Source organism: Malurus melanocephalus, unplaced genomic scaffold (genome assembly GCF_030028575.1).
Source record: "Malurus melanocephalus ecotype Western Australia unplaced genomic scaffold, MMel_1.1 scaffold_46, whole genome shotgun sequence".
In the NCBI taxonomy this organism is placed as follows: Eukaryota; Metazoa; Chordata; class Aves; order Passeriformes; family Maluridae; genus Malurus; species Malurus melanocephalus.
Genome location: NW_026623278.1, coordinates 2,416,805 through 2,432,774, shown reverse-complemented (window position 1 = coordinate 2,432,774; position 15,970 = coordinate 2,416,805). Strand labels below are relative to the sequence as shown.

At 38.6% G+C, this 15,970-nt stretch overlaps 1 protein-coding gene across 1 annotated transcript; it reads right to left on the bottom strand.

Moving 5' to 3' along the window:
• Positions 1-9,307: 9,307 nt before the first annotated feature.
• PPDPFL (pancreatic progenitor cell differentiation and proliferation factor like) lies at positions 9,308-12,887 on the bottom strand. Its single transcript, XM_057365029.1, has 5 exons — positions 12,757-12,887; positions 12,443-12,539; positions 11,401-11,490; positions 11,214-11,313; positions 9,308-10,787 (listed from the first exon to the last, which is right to left on the bottom strand). Exons 2-5 carry the CDS (start codon positions 12,495-12,497, stop codon positions 10,775-10,777), a joined length of 258 nt encoding a protein of 85 aa, XP_057221012.1. The 5' UTR covers positions 12,498-12,539; positions 12,757-12,887; the 3' UTR covers positions 9,308-10,774.
• Between the last annotated feature and the right edge of the window lie 3,083 nt (positions 12,888-15,970).

Here is a 15,970-nt window from a genome sequence, read left to right as displayed (position 1 = left end):
TTATTCTGGGATTCTGTGGTTCTGTGGTATGAGAGTGAACAAGGGGAGCTAGGAAATTAAATAGATTGCTCTATGACACACATGCAGTTTTACACATTTTACATGAAAGCAAAGACGCTAATGCGGTTTGAGGATTACACAGCCAAATCAGCATTTGMTAGTAAGAGTTTCTATGGAAATTCTAAACACTGTTGATCATTTTAGGGGGAGGGGCTTTATTTCTATAAATACATTCTATACTCTTTGAGGAGCATTATAAAGTATTGTGATGGTTTTGGCTGGGGTAGAGTTCATTTTCTTCACAGTGGCTGGTGTGGGGCTGTRGTTTGGATTTGTGCYGAGCACAGTGATGATAATATAGAGATGTTTTTGTTRTWGCTCAGCAGGGTTTGCACAGAGCCATGGMCTTTTSTGCTTTTTGTGCTGCCACRCTGGTGAGGAGCAGGGAGCATGGGAAGTTGGAAAGAGCCATATGACCCAAACTGACCACGTAGATTTTCCAGACAATATGACATCATGCCCAGTATGTAAAGCTGGGGAGAAGAAAAAGGAAGGGCGAGATGTTCAGGGTGACAGTGTTTGTCTCCTCAAGTCACCATTACACGTGATGGGAATGTCTGAACACCTGCCTGCCCATGGGAAGTACTTCATTCATTCGTTGTGATATTACTTTGCTTGTGTGCATGGCATTTGCTTTCCCCATTAAACTGTTTTTATCTCAACTCATGGATTTTCTACCTTTAATCCTTCCACTTCTCTCCCTGAGCCTGCCTGTGGGTGAGTGAGTGAGMRGCTGTGTGGGGCTTGGCTGCTAGCTGGGATTAAACCATGACAAGTATGTATTTCTRTAAAATTTCTAAATATGTCTAAAAAATACTGGTGTTTGCACTTGGTAAGATATTGGTGCTTTCTTTTATATTAATATAGTTTTCTCAATAACATTTCACCTAATATTGGAAGAAAAAAGTTTGTACCTAGTGATATCAGGCTTTAATTCCTTCTTTTAGACCCCATAGATTGGAAATGACTGATGTTAAGTATTCCCATTTCTGTCTAGCCAGGGGCTTGATTGGAAAGAGTATAACAGTTATAAAGTGAAAACCAATCAGTTGATAACAGTCACTTGAATTTGCAGAGAACTGTGAAAAGAAGAAAGCTAAAGACAGAATGTTTATATTCCACCTTCTCTGTTCCTGTTTCTCCCTTCTCAAACACTTTTGACTTTCCATATCTTTAAATATTGACTGTGATTATTTCATTCTGTTGATTTTTTTAATGTACATTTCATRAAACAGCCCCACATTGCCCCACAAGCTGAGAACTCTTTGTGTCCTCATTTCATGTTTTGTCAAAAAGCAGGAATGATTAGACAATAATAAAGGGAATCTTGGCAAGTCTCAAAAGAAAATTCTCAAGAGAGAGATTTTGCTTATGTTTTTACTGCTCAGATTGTGCCTACTCTTTGARATGACCCAAAAACTGTGGTTCAATAAACACTGCAAGTACAAAGAATTCTTTCTCTCCTTCACTCCCATGTGCCTTCACACACATTAATGTAGGAGGCTCATAAWAGGGAAGCACCAGGGATGAGGCCTTTATTTAGCTGAGGCATAATAATTTAATACAAGTGTAATGCACATAATGTGTTGACTTGCAAATGGAATAATCTAGGATCTTCAAATGCGCCCTCTCAATAAAACAGTAATTTAAGAACACTTTTTAAAACTAATGCATTCAGACAATGTATGCCTTCCCTATTATCTATTCATGAAGTTGCTTCTCCCTCATACGCTTGAAATAAATGTTGAATTGACTTTCTAACTAATTATAGAACAGTGTTAAGCAAGTCTCAGCACAGCAACTTCAGCTGTAGTGTCCTGGGTGACTTATGTAAGACTRGAGGCGCTTGGATTTCTTGGAAATAAGGAGCTATGCAAGATGAACTCCTCATCCTGTATTTGTAGGACACTCTTTCAGCAGACAAACATAAGCACTGCTCTTTCTAGGTCACTCCTCCACATCAGGGAAATGGAAGTGAGGTTTATTAACTGAAATTTACCTTCAGCTGCACAGTCTTTTCAATACTGAAAAAGCACAATAAAATTGTCCTTTATCTCTTCACGCTAAAAGTGCATCCCTCTGATCAACWACGTTGATACCAAAATAACTGAAATCCTACTAAAATTATGTCCTTACCTATATTCTGCCATACACTACATAGTCATTCTTCAGATTGCAAGTTATATAAATAAAAATTAAATTAATAAATTTGCGGGGTTTTTTTAAACTAATGCATATCAAAATAATAGTACTATATTTAGCTGTGTTTCAGCGATAAATTCTCAGGAACTAAAATCTAACAAYGTGAATCTCTCAGCATCCATTTGCCCAATAATTTTCAGCTTATTAGAAATTCCAGCCCCTACAACTAAAATGTTCATCAGACTTAATAGAGAAATAAATAAATAAATAAAATAATATTCCTCACTGTTTTTCTGTAAAATTATCAATACTTCACTAGTTCTATGCCAAGATATTTGTCATGCTAGGCCCAGACCCCAGATAAAACTGCAGMTTTTCTTTCTAATGATCTGCTGCAGCCAGTTAGGGTTTGGTTTGTTCATCCTCCTCAGTTACTCTCAGCCTGCCCATTTGATGTCTCTGGTCTAATTAGAGACATCACTGTTAGTGCTCTTTATTGGAAGGAAGAGGGACTTTAGCCCCCATATGCAATTTACTGCAGCATTTAATGTTGCTTACTCAGAGATTAGTAAAATTCTTGCTCTCTCTGATGTTGCAGGTCAATGTTAAATTCAGGTTATTCCTCACACTACATCCCATAGCAGTCATTGTTACGAGCAGTCAAAATGTTGTGACATATTTTCTGTTCTTTCACTGAAATGCTAGGTATTTTTTAAAAATTATGKTTGTCCTGACATTGACAACATTGTGAATTAAATACAAATGTGGGGTGTGYCTCAAGGAGCTTGTGCTCGGCTGCAGCCCATCATCATGAGCCCCATAAAGACTTCATMCACTCCAATGTAACATGTGCCTAAAACCAGGGGGTGGGGGTGAGGGAGGGACAGGACAACATTCTGACAAGAGAAGCAATTTCTGAGAAGATTAGCCCATAAAAGAAGTCTTAAACAAAATTCCCAGTAGCCATCGTAGGAATATATCCTTCCAACATATTTCAGGGATGCTATTTTTCAGCCTAAAAGTCAAGGTTTTATTGAGGTAAAAGATTGTGCTGCAGTCCTGCCCCCTGTTTTACAGCCAAGCTGTGGTTCCTTTCAATCCATTTTGTTTTTTCAGGGTTGGCTCAGTATAAATGATATGAGTGCCTCTGCTTTCTGAGCTTTTGATGTGGCCCAGATTATTTCTTGGCTGCAGCAAAATACTTTTGGTTTGGGGGGCTTTTTTTCACTTTTTTTTTTTCCTTTACCAGAGATAGAAAGATATATGTCCTAGAGATAGGCTGATCTGTTCCAGGATTAAAAGGACTGCTGTCTGCCCTGGCTGTCCTTTCTATTGCATTTTTCTATTTCTGTGTAGGTGCTAAAATGATGCCAGTTCTTGTATGGTTTTCTGGGTTTTCTTAATTAGTGCAGAGAGCAACAGAGGGAGAGGAGGTAGAGAGTGAATGAGCATCGATATCAACTTAAACTCTGTGGATCTTTGAGTTATAATGATCCCTACAGATAATTAGGATTCTAGGTAGGTGTGAATGACTATCACAGCCATCTACCTTATGACCCTTTCTGTTGTTTGGGTTTTTTCCTTTTTTTTTTACTTCAAATCCACCATCAATGAATTTAATTTATTTATTATGAAAAGTACTTTTGRTTTCTGTGTATTTTCAAATGCTGCAAGTGTTTTAACGTCCAAAGAGAAGTGAAGGGACTTTCATTTTCAGAACTAGCCATAAAGGCCTTTTATAATTTTATAATGCGTAGCAGTTGATGTCTTTCAGGATTAATATCCAATGCTATGTTGTAAAACTGCAGAATAAAAGTCAGTCCTAACATGAGAGAGTTACAGCCTAAGCACATTTATCTTGGAAGGTCTGACCTTCTTAGTTTCTGGACCTCTAATTTAGTGGCATTTAGGTGTTTAGAAAAGTTTTTTTAGAAAGGTGGCTCCTCCACACAACAAACCAATTACATTTACAGCACAGTGACAGACACACAGAGAAACAACTTCCCCACTAAATATATTAAACAGTAATATGAAAAGATTAATGTAGAACAATAATTATAACACCAAGTAAAACTAGCAGTGGAAGCAACAATCTATTTGCAAAATGTATTTCAGTTTGTCAGTCTTCTGCAATCACATTAGAAAGAAATACAATCCTTTATCAAGAAAAATATGTTTCTGGAACGCACAAAATGTGTAGGAGAATTTTTTTGGAGCAGTGTTTTGGTTTTTACCCAAATTGATTGTATATTTTGCAGACAGGCATTTTATTGTGACAGAATGTGCAGGGATTACCTTTCCTTTTACATTCAATACTCCATTCAACTCACTACTWCCATGGAGAAATTGTGTAGCCTCTAACACATCCTGCCAGTGTGATGCTTTGGTGATCCCAGATTTCATCTGAWCTTAAATATATGGTGAGTCAGAGCTGGAGTCATGACAACATTAAATTAACCTGGTTAAAATATGTTGAGAAAATACCTATTTAAAGGAACTTTTTTCATTGTGTATTTTATCCCTAGTATTATCCTTCCATTTCTGCACTATTATGAAACAGTGAAACATGACTTTTATAGGTTCTTAGAAAGATACATGATATCCAAACTGGGTTCATTGCAAGAACCTACCGTAGGCTTCAAAAGTTTATTCAAAATGTAAAGTCACTTTTTTCCAAGATGAAGAAGCTACTCTCTATAGAATGTAATAATGGAATTAAAAACAAAACAAAAAAAAATTGCACAGTAGATTTTGTCAAAGAAACAATTGGAAATTATTTTACAATTAAATTTTAAAAATGTGAATTCTTGTGTTATTTCATACAAGTMGTTAGTTGCAATGAGAACTCTTTAAACATATTATTTTTGAGATATTAAGGAATCTATACATTAAATTCCATTTAAAAGTGAACTGAGTGGCAGTTCAGGTTCTAAGATTTCCAACTGGCCGACGTTTTGATGCCATGTCAATACTGCATCATCACCTTTTTCCTTCCCATTTAGCAATAGTCTGTAAATGAGAGTYCAAAACATACTCTGAGAGCCTGGCTTTTAGCTTTGACTCACAGAAGCAAAAAGAACATCTCCAGCTGCTTCCACCTATTGATCCACTCCTACTGTGCTGAAATACTTCTTGAAGTTGGTGTAGCTGGGTATCAAACAAAATGATGCAACCTCTTTGGAAATCAGTRTCAAGACCCTTGAAGAGGAGGAATCAGCACTTTAAAACTTTGATTGTTATTGAGGTCATGTATTCCTGGCTAATCCCTGCACTGCTGTTCACAGAGAAATTCCAGTTGGTACCAGTGAGGAAGATCTTTAAAGGTGAAGGTGATCAACCACTGAAAATCTTATTTTACTTTACTTTATTTTAATTTACTTTACTTCACTTTGAGGGTGTTTTACAGACTCTCCATCCCTGACTACTTCAAACTCARGATGACATAATTTTTTACTTGTTGCAATAAAACAAAACAACAAGCAACACAAGGAACAGAAAACAAAACAAAAGGAAAGGAAAGGRAAAYWATATSTWTTTAAAATGCTTTTTCCAATGTTGCTATATTTCTTCTGGACATCCAGGTTTCAGTCTCTCCAGGAGACTTACCCCACAGGGTGACTGACATCAAGATGTACATTGGCTCTCCTCTACAAACTGATAAAATAGTTTTATCTTGCACTTGGAGTTACCTCAACTAAACAAGTAAAGTAGATTATGACTTCTGTATTMCAGGGATAAATGAAGATTAATTTTGCTGATGCTAGAGATGGTTGAGTTTGAAGAGACACAGCGGTTGATATAGTTGAGAAAAGCAACTTCTTGTGTGTACAAGCCTTTCTTTTATTCCTTTTATGAGCCACTCTAACATTATATCTCTGTCCAGATCATGTTCTGTCATTTTGACTACAAGCACTTTTATAATTTTATTTTTGAGAAAAAGTCAATAAAGTGTCTCTGACCATACCATCAAGTACTGTAAGTGGGAGCTGAAGCTTCTCTTTTGTCATAAGGCTGGAAAACAGCAATTTCCTTCTGCACAGTTTCTGAGAGGATGGAAGTGGAAAAAAAGGAAAAATTATGCTTTTCCCCAACTTCCTCCCAAATCACTGATCTGATTCTCTTCCTTAGGAGTGATAGCCTCTTTCTATTACAAAAAGCTATCTTCCAGTGATTACAAACAGTGTATTTCACATCTGCTACTGCCAGAACAGCTTAAAGTGGGATATGACAGAGTGCATGACAAAAGAAATCTGACAGAATACCTCCATCAATGAAGAGTCAGCCAGGGCATCGAGCACAGTCATGGTCAAAATTTTCAGTCACCAGCTGTAGGTGCAATAACCCGCAAAATGTTTTGCAAACAATATTAATCCTGCTAGAAATGTCTGAGTAAACCCTGCTTGTGTTTTCCTTCATACAGGAGTTGAGAAGTGACAATAACAGAGAGTCTGCTTTCAACAAGAAATAATGCATTATTACTTAGGATCATAAAAAAAGAGAGGGCTTTGCAATTATTTTAAAGTATCAAAATGCTATAATATCACAAAGAGAAGTGACCTAACAAAAAAATTACAAGGATAAGTCTTACTTCTAAGAAGTAAAAAGGAGTTTGATTTGCTGTTAGATTTGCTCTTCATTCTTATATTGAAAACCTGTTGTATTTACCTGGGTCCATTTATCATTCTTGCTTCTACAGAAAGGGAAAGTATACAAAAAAAAATCCCATTTCACTGCAACAGCTACAGTCTTTAGAGTTAATCCTCACTATTGTCCCTCTACAATATGAAGTATTGCTTAGTTCACACACAGGCAAGAAAATTCTAGGAAAGAAATGTATCTTTACAGTATTTTTTCCAAACCACAACAAATGGGGGGAAAATTACTTCATTATTATGAATTTCTCTCTCTATACATGCAGAACAAGCATATTTCATCCCTCTTGAACCAAAATAAGTGGTACAAGAATTTTCTTCTATTTTCACTTCTAAAGTAGGGAACTACTAGGACACAACAACTTAAGTTTCCTTTTAGGAAAGGAATGGAAATCCATTATTAATATCTCTGTTGTATGTGTGCTTGAGGAAAAGAAAAAAAAAATTCTTTCTGCAGGCCAACTCTCCAGTCCTAATTTGATTATGATGGTTGGATCTAACTTACATGCTGGCACAATACTTGTTTCAGATGCTTACTTTYTTCCAGATGGCTAACAATATACAGATTAACTTAAAATAGATTGCTGCCTGTAGACTTTCGAGCAGCAAAAAGCAAAAAAAACCACTTTTTTTCTATTAAACATTTGTAGCTGTCTTGCCTAGATTGGCAATTTGAAATCATACTATTTTCCTGTTTTCCTTATTCTAAACTGAATTTAAACTATACAATATAGCTTCCTATTCCTATTTATCTCAGCTTCTCTTTGAATAAATTAAATTTTGGCCTTCCCCTCCTCTCAAAGGTGCATTGTATTGCCCTTTATATCAAGAAAACTAACATTTCCCTATTGCTGGATTGTTAACAAAATGCAGCTCTTTGTTTGCAAGCATTTTCATGTCCCATTTACCCAGATCATCTCAGGAGTTTGTTATAGCAACRCTGGATATTAATTAATGGAGCTGGTTCATTGCATACTTTGAAGAACTGGCACGAATTGCTGTGAGCTGGCAGGGGTGCTGCCCAAATGCTGAGCTGATCGCAGTAAAAGAGGATGTGGATGGCATGAGGACACCTCTCTAGTGCAGAGGTTTTCCATCACATTGATGCCATCACAAAAACAAGTTGTTCACAGAGCCCAAGCAGATGAAAGATAACAATCTGCAGCCTTCGTCCCCTCACCTCTCCCTGAGAAATAACTGTGTTTTGGTTTGGGATTTTTTTGTGGGTCTTAACAGCTTATCAGCCCTTTAAGACTGTTCTGCACCCCTCTTTTTGGCTCTATGAGGACACAAGCAGCTTAACCTCAATGAATAAGATGGAAACTTTCCACTTCTTTTCCACACTTGTACCTGAATCTGGTGTTTCTCATGTATAATAATAACAGGGYTACAGCATCTCTTTCTTCTGTGATTTTGAGCATCTTCAAAGAGATACATGATCACCTTCTTGCAACAAGMACATCTTTTTCCCCTCCTTTACAACATGATCTTATAGAAAAAGGCATTGGGTACTTTTTTCTAGCTTACACTCATTTTTCACCTCAGATTAGACTTTGAAGTGACTAAAAGAATGTGATATACACAAATGTCCCCGTTTGAAAGACAGGTATTTGCTAATGAAGGCAGGGACCCCCCTTGGAGTGGTGGATATGACTCCCCCCTTCCCTCCGAATTATTATTATAGCTTTGAAAAAAAGAATCACGGGCTTTCAGGCAGGAATATGGGTAAAAGGGAATAACAGTTTTTACTAATATATATATATATAATATTATATATATATATATATATATATATTTATATTTATATATATAAAACAAGGTGAAACAAGTAACAATAACAATAGCAACCACACAGCCCAGTCCAAAACTAGTGACAGCCTTATAGAAACAGTCTCTCTCTTGGCGAGGTTACAGTTTGGTTGGCAGCGACGCGGCTGGCCCCCGGCTGAGCAGGGAGGGCGCGACGACTCCTCGGAGACTGCAGGGGACGTGGCGGCGCGATCCCGGCTAGCCAAGATCTCCCGCGGCTGGGATGATCGATACAAGATGGCAGAGGTGGATGGAGAAAAGTTTCTCTGCAAAACTCACAGCAGAAAACGCCAGTGCTCTTCTGGACAGCAAGAAATCCAGGACCTCNCCCCCCAAAAGCTGTCTCGGACCATTCGGGTGTGGCCATAGGTGTCATTGTCCCTTCAATCACCCAGCCATTAACGAGATGACTCGGCCATTAAGGTATCCCAGCAACAAATGGGAATGAAAAAATTCCAAAAGAAAAGGAACAAAAGGAGGAGAATTTTAACCCACGACAACAAAACATAGACTTCTGAGGGGATTTTAAATCCTTCAAATACTTCATGTTAAAAAAAAAAGAAAAGAAAAATAAATACTTATTCAAAAAAAGACAATCCAAACCCCAGCACCAACTGCACCAAAGGCAACACAGAACACCAGTTTGGTTTTGGAAGCCAAAAATAAGTCATGATTAAATCTTTATTAATAAAAAAAAATCATAGTATAAAAAGTTATTCTGTACACTTAGAGAAAGAACAAAGATGAAACTATGCAATAGCAGTAAAGACACTTATGCCAGTTTAAAGGCCCTTGAAATAATGTTTTCAGAATTGTGCTCTTTTCTGTTGTCATCTGCCATGCATTTATTGTCTCCACCAAGACTGCAAGCTTCCTGAAGTAGGCACTTAATATACTTGGAGTTWTGCAAAACTATGACAACCATTAACCTATAATAAAAAGATGCTGGCTACATTAATGTTTGCTCTTGTTAGTTCATCCAGTGATGGACAAATATCCAGCATGTTTAATGGCAGTACATCCAAAAGTTGCATAGATAATTGTTACAAGTGTTATCATCCATCCAAATACTTGTTATTTTCCATAATACTGGATGCGTTTCAGTCATACCCAGGAGAATAAACAATCTATGTACTAATTAGCTTCATTTTGTCTTCAGCATTGCAAAGTTACAGTACTTTTCAAGAGCATGACAAAGGTACACTTGGATAACAACATCAATGTGATTATTTTGAGTGGAATCCTTTGCCAGCTSTAGCCCATAACTAATCTCACAGACAGCAGAATATTGATAGAATTAGTCACTCAGGAACAAGTAGTTCCCTAAGCCACAATAAAGCAGGCAGAAGAAATCAAAAAAGAGCTAACAGTATCAACTCTGATTAAGGTTGCTCTTCTCCTTGCAAGAGGTCAGTGTCCATGAGGATTACTGGTTTCTKGTGCATCTCCTCTATCCTGCCCTCAAATATCAGCATTCACAGGTAAGATGAAAGTYGTACCTGGRTATTTGAAGTTGGGATCTATGCACCCTGCTTGAAACCAAACTGATCATTGCTTCTTCAMATAACTGGGCTTTCTAAAAGCAAAGCTATTGACAAGCTTTTTTGTAAACTTACACCCTGTAGCTGGTACACAGATACTTGATAAAAGACATGTGCCACACAGCAGTCCTACTCTGGATTATAGATCTGAATCTTGTTTACATCAGTGTGACTGCCTGTAGCGCTGGTATCTTAAAGGTAGCTTAACTGAATTGATCATTGCAAAGGCATTCAATGCACATCTTCCTTCTAAACCTATGATATCTTATTTTTTACTGTCTGTTTTCTCTAATTATTCAAATCAACAGGGTATTTAATCCTGGAAACTTCCATTAGACAGACATCTCAAATTATGGCAAATCTATAAAGAACATGGTAGGCCACAGGTATGTCCATTAAGAGATATCATTTTAGCTACTGACAAATATTTTGAAAATTCACTTTTCCACTCTCCTAAAGGTTTTGTTTTCTTCTTGCAGCTGAACYCAGACATTAGGAAGATCCCAAGCCTCGTGGAAAAACAAGTCTGTATGTAGCATCTCAGTCAGAAAAGCCATCATGTTGTYCTTTTCAGCTGTTGGTACTGCAGAAATATATACATGAAATGTTATATGTAGAATTTTCATTTTATTTTCCTCAAAGCTATGTATCATGATCTGATAAACTATTTTTGAGTGCATTCATATCAGCTTTTTAACATAAAGTATAATGGTCAAACTGTATAAATGGGTGTGAAAGTTCTATAAGCAAATTACTAAATAAATATCACCATAAATGTGACACAGTAAYAGGCACTAACAACTGCATAATATAAAGTAGCATGTAAGTTTATTTTTAAAAATGTAAATATGAGAATGTTCTATAGCCTTACACTTGTATGTTTTACTTAAGTCATCAAATCAGCATTGCACCCCGCCAGATGGTTTTAGCTGAGTATGACTTGTTTACTTTTACCAAAAGGAAAATAGACCAAGTAAGTTATCCCCACTGTTGTAAAAACARGACTCACCTGCTTGCTGAGAGTGTTTTTCTGCCAACAGTTGGTGGAGAAGGTTCACTATGGAAGAAGCTTTTTATCCACCAATATTTATCAATTAACTCAGGTAACCCTGCCAAAGGAGAAAAGCCCACAGCATTAAAAACACTGGCTAAATAACAGGGAAAACTGAAAAYTGTTTTAAAGAAGGGAACAATACCATGCAATGCTTTGTCCTGGTCTGTGATGTTCACAGCATCTGAACAGCAGGAGGAGCTGGAAGAAACACTGGATTCCGAGTTCAGTCTTGCTGTTGGTGGGAAACAAAGATACAAGAGATGAAAAAAAAGCTGCTTTGAGAGAGTACAGTTTTTTTATGACAGGAGTTTTTCAGACATACTGCTGTCTCGGAGGAAACAAGTTCACTGAGCTACTGAGCATAACTTCTATGTTGTATACACTGTTCTACTACAGTGGTTTTTATAAGAACTTCTATATCAGTTTCTCACACTTTTTTCTYTTCCTTTAAAAGCCTACTGACATCTGTCTGCATAACTTTCACTGAAAACACTGACACAATTTAAGAGCATGGCCACACTGCTAGCACAACCAAGCACATCCTTGAACATTCAAGTCCACAACAAACGAAGTGCTACACTTTCCCTTGTGACACAGCTAAATGCTACACTTGCATTAGGGTCCGTCCTGGACCTAGGAATTCTAATACACCACATGTACTCTCAAAGCAACGATTTTTTCACATATTTAGAAACAAAAATGTGAATTGATTTTGCATTATGTCTTAACTTGGAAAGTAAATAGGAAGTATATGTAGAAACCATTACTTGCTAGGCTAGCACTTTTTCTAGGTAATGTTTTATAATTAAATTAAGATGTGTATGTATAAGTATAGGATAACCCTAACAAATAATGCTAGATTGATTTTTTTAAAAGTAAATGATTAACCAGAAGCAGATCTCGTTAAAACTAACGTACCATTGTAAAAAAAAAATTCTCCAAGATATTAAAAACTATTAGGCAAAGACAACTCTTTGCCTCCAGCTTGTCCAGACATCACCTGAAACACTTTCTGACACTTTTCCCTCGTGCCAACAACCCGGACACTTTCTCGGGAGAGGCTCGGGGGGGCTCAGTCTCGCTCCTCCAGAGACACTCCCCAGGCAGAGAGAAGAGAACAGGGGAGACAAGGGCGGAGATGTGTTTGGGGACAGCACGCAGCTCCAGCCCCGCCGAGCACTCACTTCTGTAGTACTGGTTCTTGGCCAGGAGGCAGCCGGCGGAGGGGACGGAGGCCATGGCAGCGACACAACGGGGAATTCGCCTCTCTCCGGGAGGAGCCTGCGGGAGAAAGGATGCGCTRAGCCGGGGGAAGGGATGTCCTGAGCCGGGGGAAGGGATGCGCTGAACCGGGGGAAGGGATGCGCTGAGCCGGGGGAAGGGATTCCCTGAGCCGGGGGAAGGGATGTCCTGAGCCGGGGGAAGGGATACGCTGAGCCGGGGGAAGGGATGCGGCCGGCGTGGGGAGCGGTGCTCCTGCCCCGTCCCTGCGGCTCACCTGCCCAGGGTGTTCCAGGGAAAGCGGCCGTCCAGAGGGAGAAAGAGAACCCTGCTCCGCAGCAAGCACCGCCGGGGCCCCGGGCTGCCCTTTATGGGACACGGCGGGGGCTCCCCCCGCCCGGGGGCGGCGGCACAGGCGGGACAGGCGGGACAGGCGGGACAGGCGGGAGGGGAAGGGAGGGGAAGGGAGGGGAAGGGAAAGGAGGGGATGGAGCCCTGAGCTGCAGCCGCCCAGCCCTTGTCCGGGTCGGCCCGGGACAGTCCGGGCGGATTCCGCGTCCCCGCCGTGGCTCCCGCGGTCCCTCTTCCTGCGTGTCGTGTCCGAGCACAGCTCTGCAGGGCGGCAGCGGGACTGAGCTGCTGCTTTAGTCACTCTCTTCCCCTTCCCTGTGGGGAACGGGAAGAGCAGGGTGAAGCACACAGATGCCTGTTGCGGTAAAGATTTTTGTTCAGAAASGCGAGCGTGGCTGTGAATTATGRCTKRTATATACTGATTTCTTTAGTGAAGYCAAAGGAAMGATCTGCAYTCTCACAGCAATGYGCAAAACCTGTGATWGTGTAGTCTTGGTAAAATTAGAAATAAGGCCAAGATAGATCACAAAATTACTTTTACCTTCCCAAGACAAATGYACAGCTCCTTTACATCGTTCTCATCCTGTCTCATGGCAAAACTAGTCCAACACTGYGTGTCCTCACCTTTCAGAATTGTCAGCAGAAAAAGTAACAAACAGCTTTGGCTATCTAATTTGCTTTTGCTCCACGACAAAATATTTTGTCTTTTTTTTTTCCTAGTAGGAGCTGTGGGTAAGAACACAGATGTGTAGTGTGTGTAATACCATTTTAGTGTTACAAGTCTGTTTGAATAGTGCATTGTATCTCAAATGATAAGGACATAGMTCATAATAGCTCCTACAATATTTATAAGGGTGTAAACCACACTGAAGGTAAACTGCCTCTAAAACAATACCCACACACATTTGCAACAGGTAAGCATACTGTATTTTCATAGGCCTCTTTACTSATGTGCTGTCAGTCTTGACAATGTGGTGGTGTCTCCTGAGCAAAGACTGAAGCTCTCCGAAGCTCATCACTGAGAAATCTGCARGACTGGCATAGGAAATACTTTGCAGATGAGTTTGTACCAAGCACTAGTGCCAGTTACCCCATATCCTGACCTTGTTATGAAAAAAAAACACTACAAGAGCAGTACTCACTGTCGCAGCTTGTTTATGGAAACCTAAATGATCTTGTTAATTCTATTAGCTATTAGCTCATGGTATCAGTCACCTCTTTTCCTGTCTTAATAATGAATTTCCATCTTGTGTTTTGTTCTATTTGTGAGCAATAAAGGTGTGCAACACCCCATTTTTGTCACCATAAATGCCCTCATACTGAGCACTCTGTAGAATTGTCAGATCCATTCCTGAAAGAAGCTTCTCCCCAAAGAGTACAGGAAATGCTCTTGGGCTGTGAGGGTAGCCATTTGTAATGACAGCACTGTGTTCTAGACAGAGCTAGTAACATTATCATTTATTGTATCAGACATTCTCTTCCAGCTTTTAAATCCTGTTTTAATCTACTCATAGGTTTGTCAAGGACATTATCAGAAAAGCTGTTTAGGCCCTAAAATGCCCATGGCATTGTATTTGGCAAGAATGCAGACATAAGAACCCTCCTGCAAACCTCACAAACATCCATCCATTTCAGAGGTGTGCCAAAACACTCAGGAGCTGGGGAGCACCAGGTCTGTAAAATTTTTGATGGCTTCCCTACTGCATGTGCATTATTTCACTATATTATTTGACACACATGGTCATTTACCACTTTTGTTTTGGAGCCCTCTTTAATGCACTGGAATAGAAAGTACTTATTTAATGAGAAATATTTCACCRTTTCTCTCACTCAGTCTGTCATTATGTCCTATCTATTATATTTTCTGCTAGTAAAAATACAGAATTCTCTGAAAATAGAACTGCAGATTTCACCAGTGTTTTTTTCTTACATAGTCATTCTGGCAGACTGTTTCTAAAATACTGGTACAATTATTTTAAAGCATTGCTGCAACACCAAAGCATGCTATTTTCTTCAGCTAACAAAAAGGGATTTTGAGATCCAAAGCAGCTAGGATARAGTTATCCAAAGTTTATATGTTTCATATGAGAGCAGTTTAAGAATTTTTTTTTTTATAACTACTTAGCACTATGCCATCCTTCATTTACCCACTTATAGCTGTCATTTACTGCAGGTCCAGATTTAAGTACCCTKTGTGTTGATAAATCAGATTCTCAATCAGACATTAAAAAAAACTGGTTAGTGGCCACCTATGATGAATCTCAGTAACTCACACAGCATCAATTACAAATTCAGGGGCAAGGTTACAATTTAGCTTTGAAGACAGCACCTAATTGCCTTAACCACTGACCTGTTCTGCTCTCCTGGGAAACCTTGGCTTCTCAAATTCTGTTATGAATATGGAAATAGTCCTACTACCACCATGCTAAAGTGTCTTGAGTATAACAAGCTCAGTTCTTACCTATGCTTTATGCAAAAAGGGGCAGGCCCTATGAAATAAATAGTAGATAATCCCCAATTTTRTAAAAATGCATTTACAAAAGATACATTTCCATCCCTTTGGCTGACTAATACTATGACCTTAACAGTGTTAATATAACATTTGTGTATCCATAACTATTAAACAGACACAGTACTGAATTATTTGTGATCCCAGGAAACATGAACACTTWTCAGAARGTAYTTGAAATTAAAAATAATKAAATCAATATGACCATTTAAATGGATAAMTCTCCCATTTTATCATGCCAGGATTACCTGATCTAACCCTTTATTAGACATTAAAAGCAAAACATCAATATCACAAAAAGAAAAACAAACAAACAGTCTATATTGAGTTACACTTTGAATCAGACCTGTTAATTATTCACTAGACAAAGTTTGTCTAATAAATTTAGCTACTCTTTCACTTCTTGGAATATCTGTGAGCATGGTGCCAGTCTTTCTCGGGACTTGTTTTGGATATTTTCTTCCACGTACTTTTGTGATAATTTTTTACTTTTCCTTGCTACTTAACCTTCTGTAAGAGTAGTGTGGTTTTAGAAATTGTACAGTGTTGCTTCATGGCTGTGTCCCTTGAATAGGACAATGTTTAGAGAGATGTGAACAATTTGAGTGAGAGCATCTTTCCACATGCATAT

Coding starts and splice junctions, on each gene's coding strand:
- PPDPFL (XM_057365029.1), bottom strand. CDS start 12,497: ATGGCCTCCGTCCCCTCCGCCGGCTGCCTCCTGGCCAAGAACCAGTAC. Junction 11,491..12,442: donor CAAGAACCAGTACTACAGAA/GTGAGTGCTCGG, acceptor TCCCACCAACAG/CAAGACTGAACTCGGAATCC. Junction 11,314..11,400: donor CCAGGACAAAGCATTGCATG/GTATTGTTCCCT, acceptor CTCCTTTGGCAG/GGTTACCTGAGTTAATTGAT.